The sequence below is a fragment of the Diceros bicornis genome, chromosome 18 (assembly GCF_020826845.1).
Source record: "Diceros bicornis minor isolate mBicDic1 chromosome 18, mDicBic1.mat.cur, whole genome shotgun sequence".
NCBI classification, from domain to species: Eukaryota; Metazoa; Chordata; class Mammalia; order Perissodactyla; family Rhinocerotidae; genus Diceros; species Diceros bicornis.
The window spans coordinates 61,470,440-61,490,349 of NC_080757.1; the positions used below are offsets into that span (position 1 = coordinate 61,470,440).

Consider the following 19,910-nt stretch of genomic DNA (forward strand, 5'->3'; position numbering starts at 1 on the left):
CCTCTTTTCTTTTTTTTTTTTTTATAATTTTGTTTTGTTTATTTATTTTTTCCCCCAAAGCCCCAGTAGATAGCTGTATGTCATAGCTGCACATCCTTCTAGTTGCTGTATGTGGGACGTGGTCTCAGCATGGCTGGAGAAGCGGTGTGTCGGTGCGCGCCCGGGATCCAAACCCGGGCCGCCAGCAGTGGAGCGCGCGCGCTTAACCACTAAGCCACAGGGCCGGCCCTCCTCTTTTCTTTCTTATCACAAATCCACATCACAAGCAGCTTTTCCTTACCATCTGCCACTCAAATGTGGGGCTGGGGCGTCTAAAGTGCTCTCCTGGGTGCTCAACTCCTGGGTTTCACAAGAAACAAAAACAGCACCTGTGGGGAGGCCAGATGGCTATATTCCTGGTCTCGAGGGTGTCAAGAGATTTTCACATATTGAGGTATATGGGGTAACTATTTGGGTTCAAACTGATTCAGCTTGAACTAAAGAAGCCTGACTTATGGCCTATCAAACATACATTGTACATCTGCTTTAACCATTAAAGTAAAGAACGCACTCTCTTAAGATAAGAATGCATACTTCCCCTCCTATGCCCTATTGGTAATGCCCAGAGTAGTCCCTTTCCTGACATCAGGGTCATGTTGACTTCTTAATTTGCAACTAAAAACTTCTTTGAAACTTTCAAAATGTGTCCTGGGTGTGATTAATATATGCTCTTTGTTCTAAAAAGATATAAGACTGTACTGAAAACCATGCTTCTCTGGAAGCTTTATTCCTTTCTGGAAAAGGCCTTCCAGGGTTATAATCCTCACTGTGGCTCAAGTAAAACTCACCTTATTTAAACAACAACAACAACAAAATAAAATTAAAAAACCAAGACAAAATAAAAAAAACTCACCTTATTTCCCTTATCTATAGAATGGCTATTGGTTATTTTGCATCGACAAGGTACATGGACAAGGTGACTCTAAGCTCCCATGTTCAGCACATGTTTTTATGTCCTCAGAGAATGGCTGGGCTGGCCGAGCCATGGCTGAATCACAGTCTACTTCAGAGGAAGGTCCAAAATGCTGCTCCTGAGTCCAAGCATCCTTCCAGGGAAGGCCTGGAACAGTCTCCACTCAGAAGCACACAGTGCCAAGATGAGATGGTGTCCTGGGGGCCCACTCAGCCCTATGGAGAGCCTGGTGACACCCTGCAGAATGGCCCACTAACCAGGGCGGACCTGGTGCGTTTGCTCGTGTGAGCACACCGTGACTCAGAGTAGACAGAATCTCCGTTTTACCCAGCAGTCACTTTACTCCCAGTGGGGGAAGGTGCTTTGCCAGAGGCTGTCCCCCTGGAGCCCACTCAGCTGATCCAGGTCATTGCCGCATTTTCTTTGTTTTCTGTCAACCACATAAAATTGTGAACACAGTTCTAAGCTGGAGGCATGGCTGGATCTGGCTAGCAGGAGTGTGTAGCTCGCAAACTTAGTGGCAATTTGGCCCACATTTTGTTTTGAGTTTTCAATTAGTTGCCAATATTCAAAAACAGCAATGTTCTATATAAAAAACCAAGATTTCCAGTTTCTCTTGAAAAACGGGAGGATCCAGCTCGTTGGACCCACACTGCCACGGAGGGGCGACTGTGGGTGGTATCACCAACTGCTTCCACTAGACGGAGCCAGCCTGTGGGTCGCCAGTACCCCGAGCCGAGCACCCCTGGTAGTTAGCACGGCCCATATACACCTTTGCTCAGCTGCCTGCTGCAAGGCACCCACGGGCATTGGCCTCAGGGACCCTTCTCTGCCAGATGGGCTCAGGGTCTGGAGTTAGATGGCTTGGATTCTGATCCCGATCCACTAACTGGGGGCTGTGTGACCTTGGATGAGCAACCTAGTGTCTCTGGGCCTGGGTTTCTTCATCTGAATGTAGAGCCCAGACCTCCAGGAGCTGCTGGGAGAGGAATCCATTGTGGTGGGGCAGTGAGGTGTGGGCTAATGGCAACACGAGGGCACCATGTGAGCACTGACACAGAGGCTCCCAACATTTGGGCTGTGAACAGGAGGTGGTTGTTTTTGTTTCTTTCTGGATCCTTAGATAAGAACAGCCTGGCAACTTGCTTTTCTGATTTAGGTGTCAGCTCTATAAAGAGACCTGCACAAGGGATGGTTCAACATCCGCAAATCAATCAACGTGATACATCACATCAACAAAACAAAGAATAAAAACCACATGATCATCTCAATAGACGCAGAGAAGGCATTTGACAAGATACAACATCCATTTATGATAAAAACTCTCAATAAAATGGGAATAGAAGGAAAGTACCTCAACATAATAAAGGCCATATATGACAAACCCACAGCTAACATCATACTCAACGGGGAAAGACTGAAAGCCATTCCTCTGAGAACAGGAACGAGGCAGGGCTGCCCACTCTCACCACTCCTGTTCAACATAGTACTGGAGGTTTTGGCCAGAGCAATTAGGCAAGAAAAAGGAATAAAAGGAATCCAAATAGGTAACGAAGAAGTGAAACTCTCACTATTTGCAGATGACATGATTGTATATATAGAAAACCCTAAAGAATCTGTTGGAAAACTGTTAGAAACAATCAACAACTACAGCAAAGTTGCAGGGTACAAAATCAATCTACAAAAATCAGTTGCATTTCTATATGCTAATAATGAACTAACAGAAAGAGAGCTCAAAAAGATAATACCATTTACAATTGCATCAAAAAGAATAAAATACCTAGGAATAAATCTTACCAAGGAGGTGAAGGACCTATACAATGAGAACTACAAGACATTATTGAGGGAAATCTACGATGACATAAAGAAATGGAAAGATATCCCATGCACGTGGATTGGAAGAATAAACATAGTTAAAATGTCTATATTACCTAAAGCAATCTACAGATTCAATGCAATCCCAATCAGAATCCCAATGACATTCTTCACAGAAATAGAAAAAAGAATACTAAAATTTATATGGGGCAACAAAAGACCCCGAATAGCTAAAGAAATCCTAAAGAAAAAGAACAAAGCAGGAGGCATCACAATTCCTGACTTCAAAACATACTACAAAGCAATAGTAATCAAAACAGCATGGTACTGGTACAAAAACAGACACACAGATCAATGGAACAGAATTGAAAGCCCAGAAATAAAACCACACATATACGGACAGCTAATTTTCGACAAAGGTGCTAAGGACATGCAATGGAGAAAGGAAAGTCTCTTCAATAAATGGTGTTGGGAAAACTGGACATCCACATGCAAAAGAATGAAAGTGGACCATGTGCTATCGCCATTCACAAAAATTAACTCAAAATGGATCAAAGACCTGAAGGTGAGACCTGAAACTATAAAACTCATAGAAGAAAATATAGGCAACACACTATTTGACATTGGGTTTAAAGGAATCTTTTCGGATGACATGCCTACCCAGACTAGGGAAACTAAAGAAAAAATAAACAAGTGGGACTTTATCAGACTAAAGAGCTTTTATAAGACAAATGAAATCAGAATCAAGATGAACAAACAACCAACCAGCTGGGAGAGAATATTTGCAAAACATACATCTGACAAGGGGTTGATCTCCATAATATATAAAGAACTCACACAATTGAACAACAAAAAAACAAACAACCCGATCAAAAAATGGGCAGAGGAAATGAACAGACACTTCTCCAAGGAAGATATACAGATGGCCAATAGGCACATGAAAAGATGCTCAACATCACTAATCATCAGGGAAATGCAAATCAAAACAACACTAAGATACCACCTCACGCCCGTTAAAATGGCTATAATCACCAAGACAAAAAACAACAAATGTTGGAGAGGATGTGGAGAAACAGGAACCCTCATACACAGCTGGTGGGAATGCAAATTGGTGCAGCCTCTATGGAAAACGGTATGGAGATTCCTCAAAGAATTAAAAATAGAGATGCCCTATGATCCAGCCATCCCACTACTGGGAATCTATCCAACGCACCTGAAATCAACAATCCAAAGAGGCTTATGCACCCCTATGTTCATTGCAGCATTATTCACCATAGCCAAGAAGTGGAAGCAACCTAAGTGTCCCTCGACTGACGATTGGATTAAGAAAATGTGGTATAGATATACAATGGAATACTACTCAGCCATAAAAAAAGACAAAATCGTCCCATTTGCAACAACATGGATGGGCCTGGAGCGTATTATGTTAAGTGAAATAAACCAGAAAGAGAAAGACAAACACTGTATGATCTCACTCATATGTGGAATATAAACCAACACATGGACAGAGAAAACTGGACTGTGGTTACCCGGGAAGTGGGGGTGGGGGGTGGGCACAAGGGGTGAAGGGAGTCATATATGGGGTGATGGACAAACAAAAATGTACAACCCAAAATTTCACAATGTTAGAAACCATTAAAATATCAATAAAAATCAAAAAAAAAAAAAAAAAAAAAAAAAAGAGACCTGCACAGACATGTTCTCACTATACAGGGTTTAAAAATAACGTTGGATTATCAGCAGTTAACAAGATTATGGCACACCTTATCTTAATATCTTATGCAATCCTTTCTAAAGGAAAAGTTTTAAATTTTGGGAGAAACTAAAGTAATTTTCAAAAGAACAAAAATTTAAAGAAAAACCCAACATTAACATTGCACCCCTTTAAAAGTCGTACCTCCTCTTATTCCTCATCCTTTTTTAATTTCATTTTATTTTATTTATTTATTTACTTTTTGAGGAAGATCGGCCCTGAGATAACATCTGCAAATCCTCCTCTTTTTGCTGAGGAAGACTGGCCCTGGGCTAACATCCATGCCCATCTTCCTCCACTCTATATGGGACGCCGCCACAGCATGGCTTGACAAGTGGTGCGTCGGTGCACGCCCGGGATCCGAACCAGCGAACCCCGAGCCGCCGAAGCAGAGCGCGTGCATTTAACTGCTTGCGCCACCAGGCCGGCCCCAATCTTATCCTTTTTTATTCCCTCATCCTCAGTTTGGGGGCTGGCACAAGGGCGTGAGAGTAAGTCTCCATCTGGGAGAAAAGAGGGCGCACTGCAGTCCTTTTCACCGCACAGGAGAGACTGAGGGAGCTCCCTCCACAGTGAGGGAGCCACCACCTCCAGTGGTGCTCAGGGGCCACTGTTCAGGGGCTCAGAACAGGCTGGGTGCCAAGCAAGTGCCAGCCTGAAGTGGGGAAGGTTCCGCCTCCCTTTCTGAAGGTGTACTGACCACCAGCAGCTACATTCCTCAGGAGCTTCTATCTGACCCTAGGGACAACCTTGGACCTTTGCCCCACTCATCCTGCCCTGTTTGGGTCAGGCCTATCCCCTCTGGAACTCCAGGGAGTGGAATGAGGGTTGGGACTTGGGACCTCTGGCTAGGGGCTACATGACCTTGGGTGGTTACTCAGTGTCCCGGGCCTCCATTTCCTCACTTGAAAATGAGATCCCAGTAGCCCCCCGCTGTGGCACTGGTTTACTGTGGGGATTAAATATCTTTGTAGGCGAAGCACTAATAATGCCTGGCACTTAGGAAGCACTCAACAAATACTGGCTTTAGCTGTACTTCCCTCTAAAAAAGCCATTCAGATTGCATTTATTTGTAAAAACTGTTATTCACTCCTCCCTCCCCTCCTCCTGTCGGCCCCCTTCCCAAAGCCTGGGCAGCAGTCCTCTTCTAAAGCACACTTTTCCATCCTTCTGTGGTCTCACTTTCAAAAACCACAATGAGCATGCGTTTCCTTATGCTGGCTTGTGAGGTCACCTTTAAAAAGGGCGCAAAACCCGACCAACACACAAACCACATGTCAAATGGCCAATCTTACCTGTAACTTAAAGCAATAGCGAAATAACATTTTTCACCTATAAGAATGGCCAAAAAAGAAAATGCTTGATAAAAACCCACCAGTATCAGAGTGAGGAAAGATGCCCGTACCCCCTGCAGCCATGGACACGCACTGGGCCAACTCTCGAGGGCAATTTGGTAATATCTCTCAGAACTCAAACCACTCACACCTTTGACCCAGCAACTTCACTTCCAGATATTCATCGGACAACAGGTTCCCACAAGCGCTCCATGTGCACCAGGAGGGTCACTGCAGCACTGGTTTAGAAATGAACAACAACCAGCAACCTCAACGGCCCTGAGCACAAGCAGGTTAAAAAAAGTACTGAGGCAGAGGGTCAGTAAACTACGGAAAAGACCTGTTAGCTGTGTGCACCGAGACAGAGAAAAACGCCACAGACAGAGATGGAAAAGCAAGTTGCCTACTGGTATATGCCACCGAACAGAAAAGAGGATACACACACATCTCTACATATATGCCTCTACAGCCACAGAGTGGGGGCGAGTCTGGAGAGGGGCAGTCAGAGTGGACAGTTGTGGCCTGGGAACAGGGACTGGGCCTGGAAAGGGGGGGGTGGGGAGGAGAGAGGGAGGAGGAGACTAACTTTTCACTTAACCCCCTACGCACTATTTTAATTTATGTCGTAGCCAGAGGGAGGTGTCACTCCTGACTAGACGAGTTTTGGAGCCCCCTTTGCTCCAGTGGACGTTGCACACCCTGACGGACACCAGAGGCTGACTACTCTAACAATCCCCGGAACAGAGATACACTGATCAGTTGCACTCCCAGAAGGCCAGGTGGCTCGGCCTACCCTCCTAGGCCGGACCAGGCTTTCCCAGGCAGGTGTTGCTCTGCCGAGGGTCACACCCTGTGCTTGGCTTGTACTGCCTCGGCTGAGCGTTCTTGTCCCTTCTGATCAACTTGTGCATCTAATCTTGGATGAGTTATGTATATATAACTGACCTTTATCATGTTGCTTCAGGATATCTTCCCAGTTTGATTATTTTTGAGGTTAAAAAAGAATTACCTTAGGGGCTGGCCCCACGGAGTAGCGGTTAAGTGCTGGCGGCCCAGGTTCGGATCCTGGGCGCGCACCGACGCACCACTTGTCAGGCCATGCTGTGGCAGCATCCCACATAAGTGGAGGAAGATGGGCACAGATGTTAGCTCAGGGCCAGGCTTCCTCAGCAAAAAAAGAGGAGGATTGGTACAGATGTTAGCTCAGGGCTGATCTCCCTCACACACAAAAAAAGAATTACCTTCGAAATTTGTGATTTTTAAAGCACATCTAAGGTTAACCTTCTCCTCATTTGTAAATATTCAGTTCTAGTTCTGTCTATTTTTATGGTTTGATTCTAAGCCATTTAACTTTACCCAGGATGGTGCATTTCAGCGTGTGGTCTAGATGGGAGGAGTGAAGAGGGCAGTGAGCGCATCCACACTGCCATTGTCCTGGCTCCTGGAGAAGCACCACATTCTTATCTCAGAGGCTCTGCTGGGGAAGGCCGTTCTGTGTTGGCATCATATTATTTAATGATGCATGCTGATATTACCTCTTCCCCATTCATTTTATTGCTCTACTACTTGAAAACCCACTTATTTAGCTTCAAGAGAAACTCTGTCCATATTTCAATTAGGATTACAGTAACTGGTTACTTCGATTTGGAGAAAACAGCTGTCTTTACAATACTTAATACTTCTATCTAGGAAGGGCCTGTTTTTCCAAATCTTATACTTTTTAAACAATGCTTGGGAGTTTCTCCAATTACACACTTTTCCTGAGAATCTAGATCCCTGGGCCGCAGACTCAGGGCCTCCCCAGGCTCTCATTCTTTGCTTTGGTTATCCTCCTGCACACCTTGATTGAGCACCTACTGTATACCTGCTTGTGCCGGCCACAAAGGGTCAAGGATCAAGGACGATGCTCCCACCCCACCTCATACTCTCCCAGTAGACAGAATAGAATCAAGATAAATGAGAAAAATGGAGAGCGTGAAACTTGGGGGCGAGTGCTAAGAAGCCAGGTAGGGGGTGAAATGCTGCAAGAAGGGGCCAGGGAGGGCTTCGGGAGGAGGCAGGGGCTCGAAAGATGAAGGTAGGTGTGCCCACACAAGTACAGGGGTCTGCAGGTTTGGGAAGGGGGTGTCCCTAAGTATGGGGGGGTGTCCCCAGGTGCGGGGGGGGGTGGCGGTTGTCCACAAATATACAGGAGTGTCCGCAGGTGCAGGGGGGTGTCCACAGGTGCGGGGGGTGGGGTGGCTACAGGAGCATGGGAATGTTCGCAGGTGCAGGGTGTGGTGCCTACAAGTGCACAGGAATGTCTGCAGGTACAGGGAACTGTCCGAGGGTGCAGAGGAGTGTCCACAGGTGCACGGGGGTGTCTGCAGGTGCAGGGGAGTGTCCACAGGGACAGGATAGAGTGTCTGCAGGTGCAGGAGGGTGTGTCTGCAAGTGCAGGGGGGTGTCCACAGGGGCAGGAAGAAGTGTCTGCAGGAGCAGGGCAGTGTCCACAGGTGCGCTGAAGTGTCCGCGGGTGCGGGCAGGAGGGAGCTGGGCTGCATGCGTCTGGGGAGGAGGGGAGATGTGGTGGGAGGCACTGGCTCGCTGCTACAGACCGGGTAGGGGCAGAGACCGTCCGGATGCTGCAAGAATTCGGGTGAGTGGCGGCAGGGCGTGGAAAGGCTGCGCCCTGCAAACAGTGGATCCCTGAGGATGGAGGAGGGGGCCATGCTGACCTAAAGGTCCAGGGTGCGGCCCCCAGGCCGCTGTCCAGGCCCTGGGAGTCAGGGTGGGGTCCTGCACTGAGATGGGGTTGCAGTAGGGCCTGGACAGGCCTGCAAAGGGTCAGTGTGTATGCGTGTGGGGGATGAGGGGGGGACGGCAGGGCGGGTAATGACAGGTAAAGGCGTAGTGAAGGTGGGACAAGTACAGGAAGGGGCGGGGCAAAGGTGGGATGGGCGGGGCAAGGACAGGAAGAGGTGGGGCAAAGGTGGGAGGGGTGGGGCAGGACAGGAAGCGGGGTGGGAGGGGTGGCACTAGTTCCACCTCAAAACCAAGAGGTGTGTGTCCTTTCAGCAGGAAAACCTCCAGCCGTCTTGAGAAGTACCACATTATACAACTAGTGCATGTCCTTAACTGCAGATGCCGCAAGTGTTCAACCATTTGTTGTCACTCTAACCCTGTCCATGCTGGCTAGGACGCACCTTGCTCCTCACGATGCGCTGAAAATGTGAAAAGGGAAGAGGCCACTCAACCCAATTTCTAGGATGGAGCTTCCAGAATGCTTGTCTGGGGACTGTTCCCCACGCTGTACTTTATCATAAATGCTAACATCGCGCCTTAACCAGAGTTCTCCTCTTCCTGAGTATTACTGTTTAAGTCACCAAAAAAGTTTTAAAAAGTAATCTTAAACAGGGTGGAAATATCATACTGGTAATTCAGTTATGTGTGCTCAAATATTCAGATACAAGGAGAGCGCAGGAAACTTGGTGGATCATTAGAACAATTAAACTGCATTAATTTTGACCTTCTCTTTATGACAAAATCTTTCACGGAGTGCACAGAAAGCCTATGTTGAAACATATCTTCTTTTTTATTGCAAAGTGCTGCTCAGAGACAGCCGCAACCCCTCTGGGCCTGGGGTTGCACCACTTTCCCCTGCACAGACCCTGTTGAAGGCCCACCCCACAGCCCTTCCCCAACTTTCTTGCCAAGAGACCCCAACACTATTCAGTTCCAGGCAGCAGGCTCCCAGGGTCTAAGACAATCTCCCAGTGACCAATCAAGGAAAGGCCACGTGAGCCAGGCAGCCAGTCAGATGGACGAGGTGGTCTGTTGGGAGCTCTGGAGAGACATTTCCCTTTCCAAATAAAAGAAAGAGAAGTGTGCAGAGAGAAGCACTCCTTTGGACCTTCTGACATGATGGTCGGAGCTGCTTCAGCCATTGTGGAACCATTAGGAGGAAAGAGAATCCCAGAGGATCCAGCCCTAGGCTCATTTACCTCTGGACTTGACATACAAGTTGATGGACTCCTATTTTTTGGTCTGTGTGTCCCACTGCGGTGCCATGCACACTGTGTGTCAGGAATGTTATCAAGATGCTGACCACCTTAGCTCTCTCCTCTTCATTCCAGTGAGCACATATAATTTTCTATGGGTGCCATGATGAGATAAAGGTTGAGAAGCTGTTTTATGTTACTTTCGTTAGGCTGTCCTGTGACTTGTAGCTAAAAGTATTTAAACCGATACATACCACTCCCACTTCCTCTCCCTAGGCCAGTTCCACTTTCAGCCTCTGGGTAACCATGTGCTGCATCTGTCATCGCTCCCACCTCAATTCACGGCTGCTCCACAATGGCACTTGGAGCTGTTATTACAGTCATGCCCTTCTCCACCCCAGGATGGTCTCCGCTTTCACCTACAGCCAGCATCTGGCCGTCCTGCTCTTCACGAGGACCTGCACTGCTTGGCAACCCCATTCACTCCCTACTGGCTGCTTCCTTACCATCAAATGGCCATTTTGCAACTACCCTTTCTGTAAGCCTCCTGCACCTCTCTCTCCTCTCTCAGAGCCCACGGCTTTGTGCTGTACTCAAAAGGAGGAAATAAAGGGAATGTGACAGGAACCCATTTTCCCACCACCAGACCTGTTGTTGGGACAGTTCTCCATGGGTCACTTGCATTTCTGCTTGTCAGACCACTACAGCTTCTGTTCTAGACTCTCTCATCTAGGTATTTGTACAGCTAACAGCCTCGGAAGATGGAGAGCATGTCTCTCTCCGGAGCAAAGGGCAGATACACTTAAAGCACACTAGAAAACATTTGGGTTCCCCCGGCTTGGGGTTCCTCAGCTGAGACACATTCTCAGGACACATGCCCCACTCTGCCTTGGCCTGGAGGACGGGAGGATGAAGGAATTCACAGCTGCCTGCTGTGCCGTGAGTGATAAAGTCCTTTGTGTCTGACCCAGGAATCTCATGTCTTCCGCCAGCATGCATGAAATTGGCAGGCTCACTTGTCAGCGCGCAAGTCAGGTAAGCTCACAATTCTGGCCGCTCATCCACTTCCCTGTCCCTGTCACCAGGAGGCAGTCCTGTCCTATCACACCCCAGCCCCTCACCTCCCCCAGCACGTCTCTCCTGAGCTTGCCCTCCTGCTCCTTAGAATCATCACATCTCATCCTTCCTTCCCATCTGTGTATAAACAGGCTGTAACTCCACATCTTCCTCCTATATTGCCTTTTTCATTTTTAATTTTAATTTTTTTGTGAGGAAGATCAGCCCTGTGCTAACATCTGCCAATCCTTCTCTTTTTTTGCTGAGGAAGACTGGCCCTGGGCTAACATCCACGCCCATCTTCCTCCACTTGCCAAGTGGTGCCAAGCGGCTTGCCAAGCGGTGCGTTGGTGCACGCCCAGGATCCGAACCGGTGAATCCCGGGCCGCTGCAGCGGAGCGTGTGCACTTAACCTCTTGCGCCACCGGGCTGGTCCCCTATATTGCCTTTTTAAACTGCCGCTTTTCAGAGCAATATTTGTTTTCTTTTTTGTGACTTTTTTTTCTTTATCATGAAATTTTTGTTGTACATTGTTGTCAGTCACCATATAAATGCATCCCTTCACCCCTTGTGCCCACCCCCAGCCCCCTTGCCCCTGGTAACCACCAAACAGTTCTGTCTGTGTGTTGGTTTATCTTCCACTTATGAGTGAAATCACACAGTGTTTGTCTTTCTCTTTCTGGCTTATTTCACTTAAGGTAATACCCTCCAGGTCCATCCAGGTTGTTGCAAATGGGACGATTTTGTCTTTTTTTATGGCTGAGTAGTATTCCATTGTATATATATACCACATCTTCTTTATCCAATCATCAGTTGAGGGACACTTGGGTTGCTTCCACTTCTTGGCTATAGTGAATAATGCCGCAATGAACATAGGGGTGCATAAGCCTCTTTGGATTGTTGATTTCAGGTTCGTTGGATAGATTCCCAGTAGTGGGATAGCTGGAGCATAAGGTATTTCTACTTTTAATTGTTTGAGGAATCTCCATACTGTTTTCCATAGAGGCTGCACCAGTTTGCATTCCCACCAGCAGGTTAGGGTTCCCATTTCTCCACATTCTCTCCAGCAATTGTTGTCTTTTGTCTTGGTGATTATAGCCATTCTAACGGGTGTAAGATGATATCTTAGTGTCATTTTGATTTGCATTTCCCTGATGATTAGTGAGGTTGAGCATCTTTTCATGTGCCTATTGGCCATCTGTATATCTTCTTTGGAGAAGTGTCTGTTCATTTCCTCTGCCCATTTTTTGATCAAGTTGTTTGTTTTTTTGTTGTTCAGTTGTGTGAGTTCTTTATGTATTATGGAGATTAATCCCTTGTTGGATATATGGTTTGCAAATATTTTTTCCCAGCTCGTGTGCAGAGCAAGATTTCTTGAATGAGTTGTCCATCTCATTCTTTCCTTAAGCCACTTCAGCCAGGAAGGCTGGGATGGCAGTTCCACCACTCCATTGAGACCACCCATAGACTGCCTTGCAAAGACCACCTTGAAGGTCATCTTGCAAAAAACAGGGGCAGTTTTCCGTCCTGCCCTTCCCTGACCTCCCTGCCGCATGCCACCCAGTTGACCAGGCTCTCCCTCTTAAAACTTTCATTACAAAAGAAATCCAAATGACAGCAAGCACACAGAACACACATGTATAGTTTAAGGAATAACAGTGTAAAGAAGAATAAAAATAAAAAATAAAATAATTTAAAGAATAAAGCAAACACCTGTGTTTGCTTAAGAGCCAGAACATTAGGACCACCTGTTTTTGTAAATCAAGTTTTATTGGCACACAGCCACACCTATCATTTACATGTTGTCTGTGGCTGCGTTTGAGCTACAATAACAGAGACGAGTAGTCGCAAAACAGAACATATGGCCGCAAGGCCAACATGTTTACTATTCAGCCCTATACAGAAAAGTTTGCCGACTCCTACTTTGGAATTGTTTTTAGGGAGGGACAGGTAGTGGCAAAGTTGCTCAGTTTTTGTTGTTTGAAAAGTCTTTGTTTTGCCCTCATTCAGCAAAGATACTGTCACCAGAGGTGGGATTCTAGGTTGATAGTTGTTTCCTCTCTGTACACACGTCATTTCACTGTCTCCGACTCCCATTGCTGCTGATGAGAAGTGGCGATCCATCAAGCCTCATCTCTTTGAAGGTAAACTGTCTACTCTCTCTGACAGCTTTCCAAAGAATCTCATTACCTCTGGGCTGCCTGGGCTTTGTTAGAACATGTCCAGGTGTGTATTTCTTTTTAATTATTCAGATTGCGATTCGTGAGGCTTCCTGGGATTAAGAATTAGTATCTTGCAATACTTCAGCCCAAATCCCTCCAATGTTGCCTCTGTCCCACATTCTCTCTCCTCCTGAAGGTCTGACTAGCATGGGTCAGACCTTCTTGCTCTATCCTCTAGGCTCTTGACCTGTCTTTCTTTCTTTATTTTTATTTTTTTGGTGAGGAAGATTAGTCCTGAGCTAACATCTGTTGCCAATCCTCTTTTTGCTGAGGAAGATTGGCCCTGGTCTAACATCCGTGCCTATCTTCCTTTACTTTATATGTGGGACGCCTGCCACAGCACAGCTTGATGAGCAGTGCATAGGTCCGCACCCGGGATCCGAACCTGCTAACCCGGGGCCACCGAAACAGAGTGTGCGAACTTAACCACTATGCCACCGGGCTGGCCCTCTTTCATTTTTTAAAATCTCTGTTTCTCTGGGTAATTTCTTCACATATAACATCTATTTCATGAATTCTGTAGTACATAATCTGCTGTTAAACCCATCCATTGAGGATAAAGAAAATGTGGTATATATACACAGTGGAATACTACTCAGCCATAAGAGATGATGAAATCCAGCCATTTGTGACAACATGGATGGACATTGAGGGTATTATGCAAAGCGAAATAAGTCAGAGGGAGAAGGTCAAATGCTGTATGATCTCAATCATAAGTAGAAGATAAAAACAACAAAAACCAAACACACAGAGACAGAGATTGGATTGCTTGTTACCAGAGGGGAAGGGGGGAGGGAGGAGGGCGAAAGGGATAATTAGGCACATGTGTGCAGTGATGGATTGTAATTAGCATTTGGGTGGTGAACATGATGTAATCTATGCAGAAATAGGAGTATAATGATGTACACCTGAAATTTATACAATGTTATAAACCAATGTTACTGCAATAAAAAAAGAAAAAAAAAAACCCATCCACTGAGTTTCTAATTTCAATAATTACATTTTTCATTTCTTAAAGTTCTATTTGGTTCTTCCTTAAGTCAGCGTGGTCTTTCTTTATAGTTCCTTGTTTCTTGAATGTATTTTCTTGCTGGTATTTTAAACATATGAAACACTTTTTTTAAACGTGTTTTATTTCTTTAAACATGTGAAACACTTATTTATACCCTGTATCTTCTAGGTCTGTTTCTGCTGGCCTCATTCCTGGTGTCTTGTTCCTTGTGTGTGGCGTGTTATTTTTAGTTGGAATCTGATTTGTGGGAATTTTTTATGGCCTGGAACAAGGGTGGATCTCCCCTGAAATGACCAGCATTTGCTATTGCCTAATTCTTGGGGGGCTCCACCAGTTCAGAATCACTCTAAATTAAAATCCTCAGACTGCCCAAGGGTTTTAATTGGGACCAAACCATATGAGGGCCGCCTCGTGGTGGCAAATTATCAGTAACAATCCTCCCGCTACCACTCAGCACAAGGGTCATGTCCTCAGTCTTCCTCACAGCCCCTGGCCAGGGGAGGGGAGTAGGGACTGAGGAGTTGGGAGCGTGCAAGGGGGGGTATTTTCTGGTTCACTTTCACACTGAGGGTGTACCTCTTCGGAGTTCCAGCTTTATGGGGGGGGTGTTACCCCTCACACTCCCACCCTAGGTGGGTCCTGGGTTTTGTTACCTGTTTTCTAAACTCCTTGAGGCTACGACACCAAATTTCAAGCTCACCGAGGTTGACAAAGTCCTTGGGGTCAAAAACAACTTCTTCAGTGCTCAACCTGCTGTGAGGGCTCCTCCTTCACTTCATCTTTTGGCTTGAGAATTCTTTATCTTCTTGTCGTTTATTGATGTCTTACAAGCATGTTTTTAGTATTTTATTCAGCAGTTTTAGCTGTTTTCAGTGGAAGTGTCAATCCAGGTACTTAGCCTCATATATTACAAGAAATGGAAGACTAAAGTCTTTTATTTAACTAACGTGTATTTAAATGTGAGGCAAAAATTAAAATACTCTCTCACGTATAAGGCCTCAAAAAGTTTCCCATCTAAAAATTCTCTTTTGAAATTATCTTGGAAGAAGAAAAATATATCCAAGAGGCTACTATGAGAGATTTGGAAAGTAAGTAAGAATAAATTAAAAAGAATTTAGTCAAATTTACTTTTGTAAATTTTGGGGCACACAACAGCTAACGCTCTAATTGATACCAATGGAAAATATAGAAAAATGCAGATGTTGATAAGTTTAAGAAATTGATGGGTGAAATGAAAATAGTAGGGTCTTAATAATTTAGAGGTAACCACCAGAAGAATGAAAATAGTGAGTATAATTTAAAAACAGGCAGAAGGAAATGGAAAATGGGATCTAGCCAATAAAAGACAGGAGAAAATAAAAAACTTTTAATAAGCACGCTAAATAGAAGATACAAAATAAGATGCCAGAGGAAAGCACTAATGTAAGAGCACTTACAGTAAATGACATGTATGAAACCATCAAACAAAAACAGAGACTTTCCAACTGGGGTAAATAAAAAGCAAGAGAGAGTACTTTATTTTCTACAGAGGACGCCGTGTAAACAAAAGAATGCAGAAAGGCTGAAAATAAAAGGAAGCAGATAAGCAGTTAAATATGAACCAAACGGGACTGAGGGAGTGATCTTAATGTCGAGGCACTGCGGGGGAAATTGCGTAGTACAGGCAAGACAGAGGGAGGAGGCAGAAACCTAAGTACACAGGCACCTGGAAAGCCAGGGCAGCCAAGGCAGAAACAGGAAGTCAGAACTGCAGTGGAGAAAGATTCCCTCAGAAGAACTGACATCACAGTGATTTTAGTCTCTGAACAAAATGTACAAATATTAAAAATCACTAACTAAAAGACAACTGAAAAAGAAAATATCGCACAAATCTGGAAACTTAAAAAAAAGTCCATTTAAGTTAAAGAAAAAATAAAAACATGCGTTGAATCATGAAGCAGTATAAGGGAATGACCAAGGAAAAACCGTATGTCAGGATTTGTGCGACTTGGCTAAAGAAAAGCAGAGCAGAGGAAGATGTATGTCTGAGAAATGGATGCCGTGATCAGAAAACAAGATGGATTTCGGACCTGAGAAGGCATCATAAAGTTGGCATTTCTCCCCTATTCTTGCTGTAAAGCAACGCCCCGCCCCCTTGCCCAAGAGAAAATTTTCGTTAAAACTAAACTGGTGGTGCTGCCAAAGGCAGTGGAAATTTCATCAGGGTATGTGGCGGGACAGACGCAGTGGTAATCTCAGAAAGAGCAGGAAAAGCCTTCAAAGGCTAGGGGCACACCCTGAGGTGCAACACCCAATTCCTGGTTTGCAACAGCAGAAGAAGGCTGGAGGCCAAGGCTCCTCTGGCCCGGTTTGGTTCCTAGAAGGGAGGAGAGGAGTGAGAAGGAACCTCACAGGCCCGGGCGGTGGGGGGACATACTGCAGAGGGCAGTGTGGCTGTGGCGGAAGGGGAGGAGAGGAACGGTGCTTTGTGAAAAATGTGACAGGTACTGACTCTTACTGGCAGAGATAAGTAAAGGCTAAACTTATTTAAAACCACCACCACCACCAAAACTCTCCTAGACTGGAAAATGGCCCTGGTCTCATTTCCCTTACAAATGTCCTACAAATACCTGGGCAAGGAAAAATCGACCTCTTTTATAGATGAGAGGGAACAAAGAAACAAACATGCTGTAAGGAAAAAGGAGGAGGGAAACAAGTAAACTAAATGACAATGAACACTCACCAAAAACACTTCCAGTAGAGCAGACGAACAGTAGGACGAAACACTGTTGAATTAAAAACGGCTGAAACAACAGACTCTCGGAATCCAGTGCACAGAGCAGACACAAGAGTCCAGGGAGGAGGTGTCAGGAACACACTGAGAGGTAGTCTGAGTTGGCTGACCCAGGAAGAGGGAGACAAGGAAACAAAGACCTGACAGAGGTGAAGGCAAGTTGGAGCTCAGAACACACATATCATTATAGCCTCCTCTCTTCCCAAGTCAGAATACAGGGTAAAGAACCCTAAGAAAACTAACAATAGAGTTTGCGGGGAGAGGGGAGGGGAACTAGAAAAGCTGAGTCTAAAGACTGTATGGAAAAAATAAATACATGAGAATAACCAGGAAAATTCTGAGAAAGAACTATAAAGAGGAGATCCTAGGTCAGCCAGACATTACAAGGACCATGAAGCAATAATAACTCAAGTGATACAGTACTACACGTGAACAGACCAAGAGAACAACGGGATTGAAGAAACGATCCAGATACAGATGCAAATACATATGGAAATTTTAGCATTATAGCGAAAGTGGGATGTCAAAGTGGGGAAATATGGGTTATTCAATAATGGGTGCTGGGACATTGGAATAGCCATCTGGGGTAAAAAAAGAAAAAAGTTTTCTTCCTATTTCATAACATATGCTGTGATAAATTCCAAATGGATCATAGATTTAAATATAAAAAAATGAAACCATAATGTATTAGAAGAAATCATGGAAGAAGAATCTCTCACTTTGGAGTGGAAAAGGCCTAAGTATGGCACAAAAACCAGAAAGGATCATAAACGAAGAAATTAATTTCACTACCAAAAATAAAAATATGTGCATGACAAAAACCACCATAAGCAAAGTCAAAAAACAAGTGAAGGGGCCAGCCCAGTGGCACAGCGGTTAAGATCGCATGCTCCCCTTCAGCAGCCCAGGGTTTGCTGGTTCGGATACTGGGAGCTGACCTACTTGCCGCTCATCAAGCCATGCTGAGGTGGCATCCCACATAGAAGAGCTACAACTCTACAACTATGATACACAACTATGTACTGGGGCTTTGGGGAGAAAAAAGAAACAGAGGAACATTGGCAATAGATGTTAGTGCAGGGCCAATCTTCCTAAAAAAAAAAAAATGTGAAAAACTGTGGGAAAATATTTGCAACTCATGTCTCAGAAAAGGCCTAATTTCCATCATATATAATGAGATCCTACAAATCAATAAGAAAAAGGTAATAAACCCAACATACCAATGGGCAGAGAAGTGAAGAAAAGGAAAAGGAAATGACTCTTACACATATGAAAAGATGCACGACCTCCTAACAGGAGAAATACTAATTAAACTGACACCTATCAGATTGGCACAGGTTAAAGTTTGATAAGACTATACTGGAGAGCGTTTGGAGAAGGATGCACTCTCAGATATGCTGGTTTGAGGATGAATTGGTGCAGTCTTGGCAGAGCTCAATTTGACAATATCTTCCCCCACGGGAATTTACATGTCTACCTTTATATAGCATGTGTATAACATACTGTAGAGCATGTGTCCGTGGTTTTTTGCTATGACATTATTCGTAATGGCAAAAGATTGGAAATAACCTAAAATGTCCATCGATAGAAGAATAGTTAAATGCATTTTGGCACATCGACGTAACAGAATGTGGTTACGTATTGCACAGTTGTGAGGTGACAAAGAGGGGGCTCTCTATGTGCTGATCCAGAAGGGACTCCAGGTTTGCTCCTCTCCCACCGTCTTCAAACAGCCTCCCCTCCCTCTGCCCTTCTTGCTACCTCTTGGTCGCATGCAGTTCCCCCAAAGGTGGGCCCTTCAAATGGATTTTCCTGAAAACTTCACAATGACCATTAGGGTGTGCCGAGTTTCCCAGGCAGGACAAGGACATGATCGTCCTCAGCTGCTCTGGCCTTGTGAGGCTGAGCAAAACAGAGAATGCCTGTCTCTCCCAGAGTAACCAACTGTGCAAACTGCATCAACTCCTGTGGAGAGGTGATGCCCTCATCACACTGGGCTCCACTCTAAGTAGACACGTTAATGGGCATCAGTCTGTCGCCCTGCTGAAGACACGGCTCTGTCCTTCTGGGCTCTGTGCTGCATCATGTGGGAGATGCTCAGGCACCAAATCGGAGAAGGATCTGACGGGATTAACAGATTACTAAACCAAAGTGCAGGGGCTTGAACAGGCAGAAAGAATGCAGTGTGTCACTCTGCATATTAGCCTGAGAGTGGTCACCATGGCCGTCCTCATGGGGCAGCGGCCTAAGGGAAGCACGTTCTTGCCTACCTGGAGTTGAGTCATCCTGGGAGGTGCGGCCAGAAGGGCTGGATCCCAGGTCGAGTAACTTCCATGTGTCCTGGAGGGAACTGCTGGCAAGTGGTGAGGATCTTTGGGTGTGGTGGCCGTTTTCCTCGGGGAATTCTTGAGCCGGGAGTGACTTTGGGGACTGGTTTTCTTTCTGACAAGTTGACTTGCAAGTCACAGTGGAGCTTCTGTGTTGCCTCTATAAAAGTGAGAAAAGACAGGATTATCCTTGAAAGCCACCCTCTCTCCAACCCGAGGCAACAACAGGGCTCCCTCTTCCCTTTCGGGTAAGTGACAAGACAGAGGACATGGCTCAAAGACAGCCTTTTGTAGTGGGACTTCAAGGACCATCAGAGAGAGGCCACTGGAGATAGGCCCGAGCTCTCCAGCCATACTGCACTCCAGTTCCTGCGGTGGTTCCCCCACTGAAACGTGGCAGAAAGACTCCAGCACTGACGGGTCCTGCTGTACCTGCCTCGGCCCCACCACCGCTCCCGCCGTAGAGCCGTGCGGAGTCTCGTTTCTGCAGACTGTCTGTGCCGAGCAGGGTTGGATCTTTCCTGAGCATTCGGAGAAACATTCTTTCTCGGCATTCTGAGAGTCCTGTTGTAGAAATTTAAATAAAAGAAATTCAGTGTTCGTAGGTCATTGATTGGGTATGTTACTGAGTTTTCCCTCAAGATTAGGAAGAAACGCTTTCCCCAAATTGCTGGTATTAGGGACTT

The 19,910-nt window shown here is 45.6% G+C and overlaps 1 protein-coding gene across 2 annotated transcripts in view; it reads right to left on the reverse strand.

Moving 5' to 3' along the window:
• CCDC57 (coiled-coil domain containing 57) overlaps positions 1–19,910 on the reverse strand; it is a 142,419-nt gene that overhangs the window by 20,537 nt on the left and 101,972 nt on the right. For both annotated transcript variants that reach the window (XM_058561937.1, XM_058561936.1), the window contains 2 exons: positions 19,657–19,788; positions 19,168–19,384 (listed from right to left, as the gene is read on the reverse strand). In XM_058561937.1, the coding sequence (XP_058417920.1) occupies positions 19,168–19,384; positions 19,657–19,788 (349 nt within the window). The remainder of the gene's footprint in view (positions 1–19,167; positions 19,385–19,656; positions 19,789–19,910) is intronic.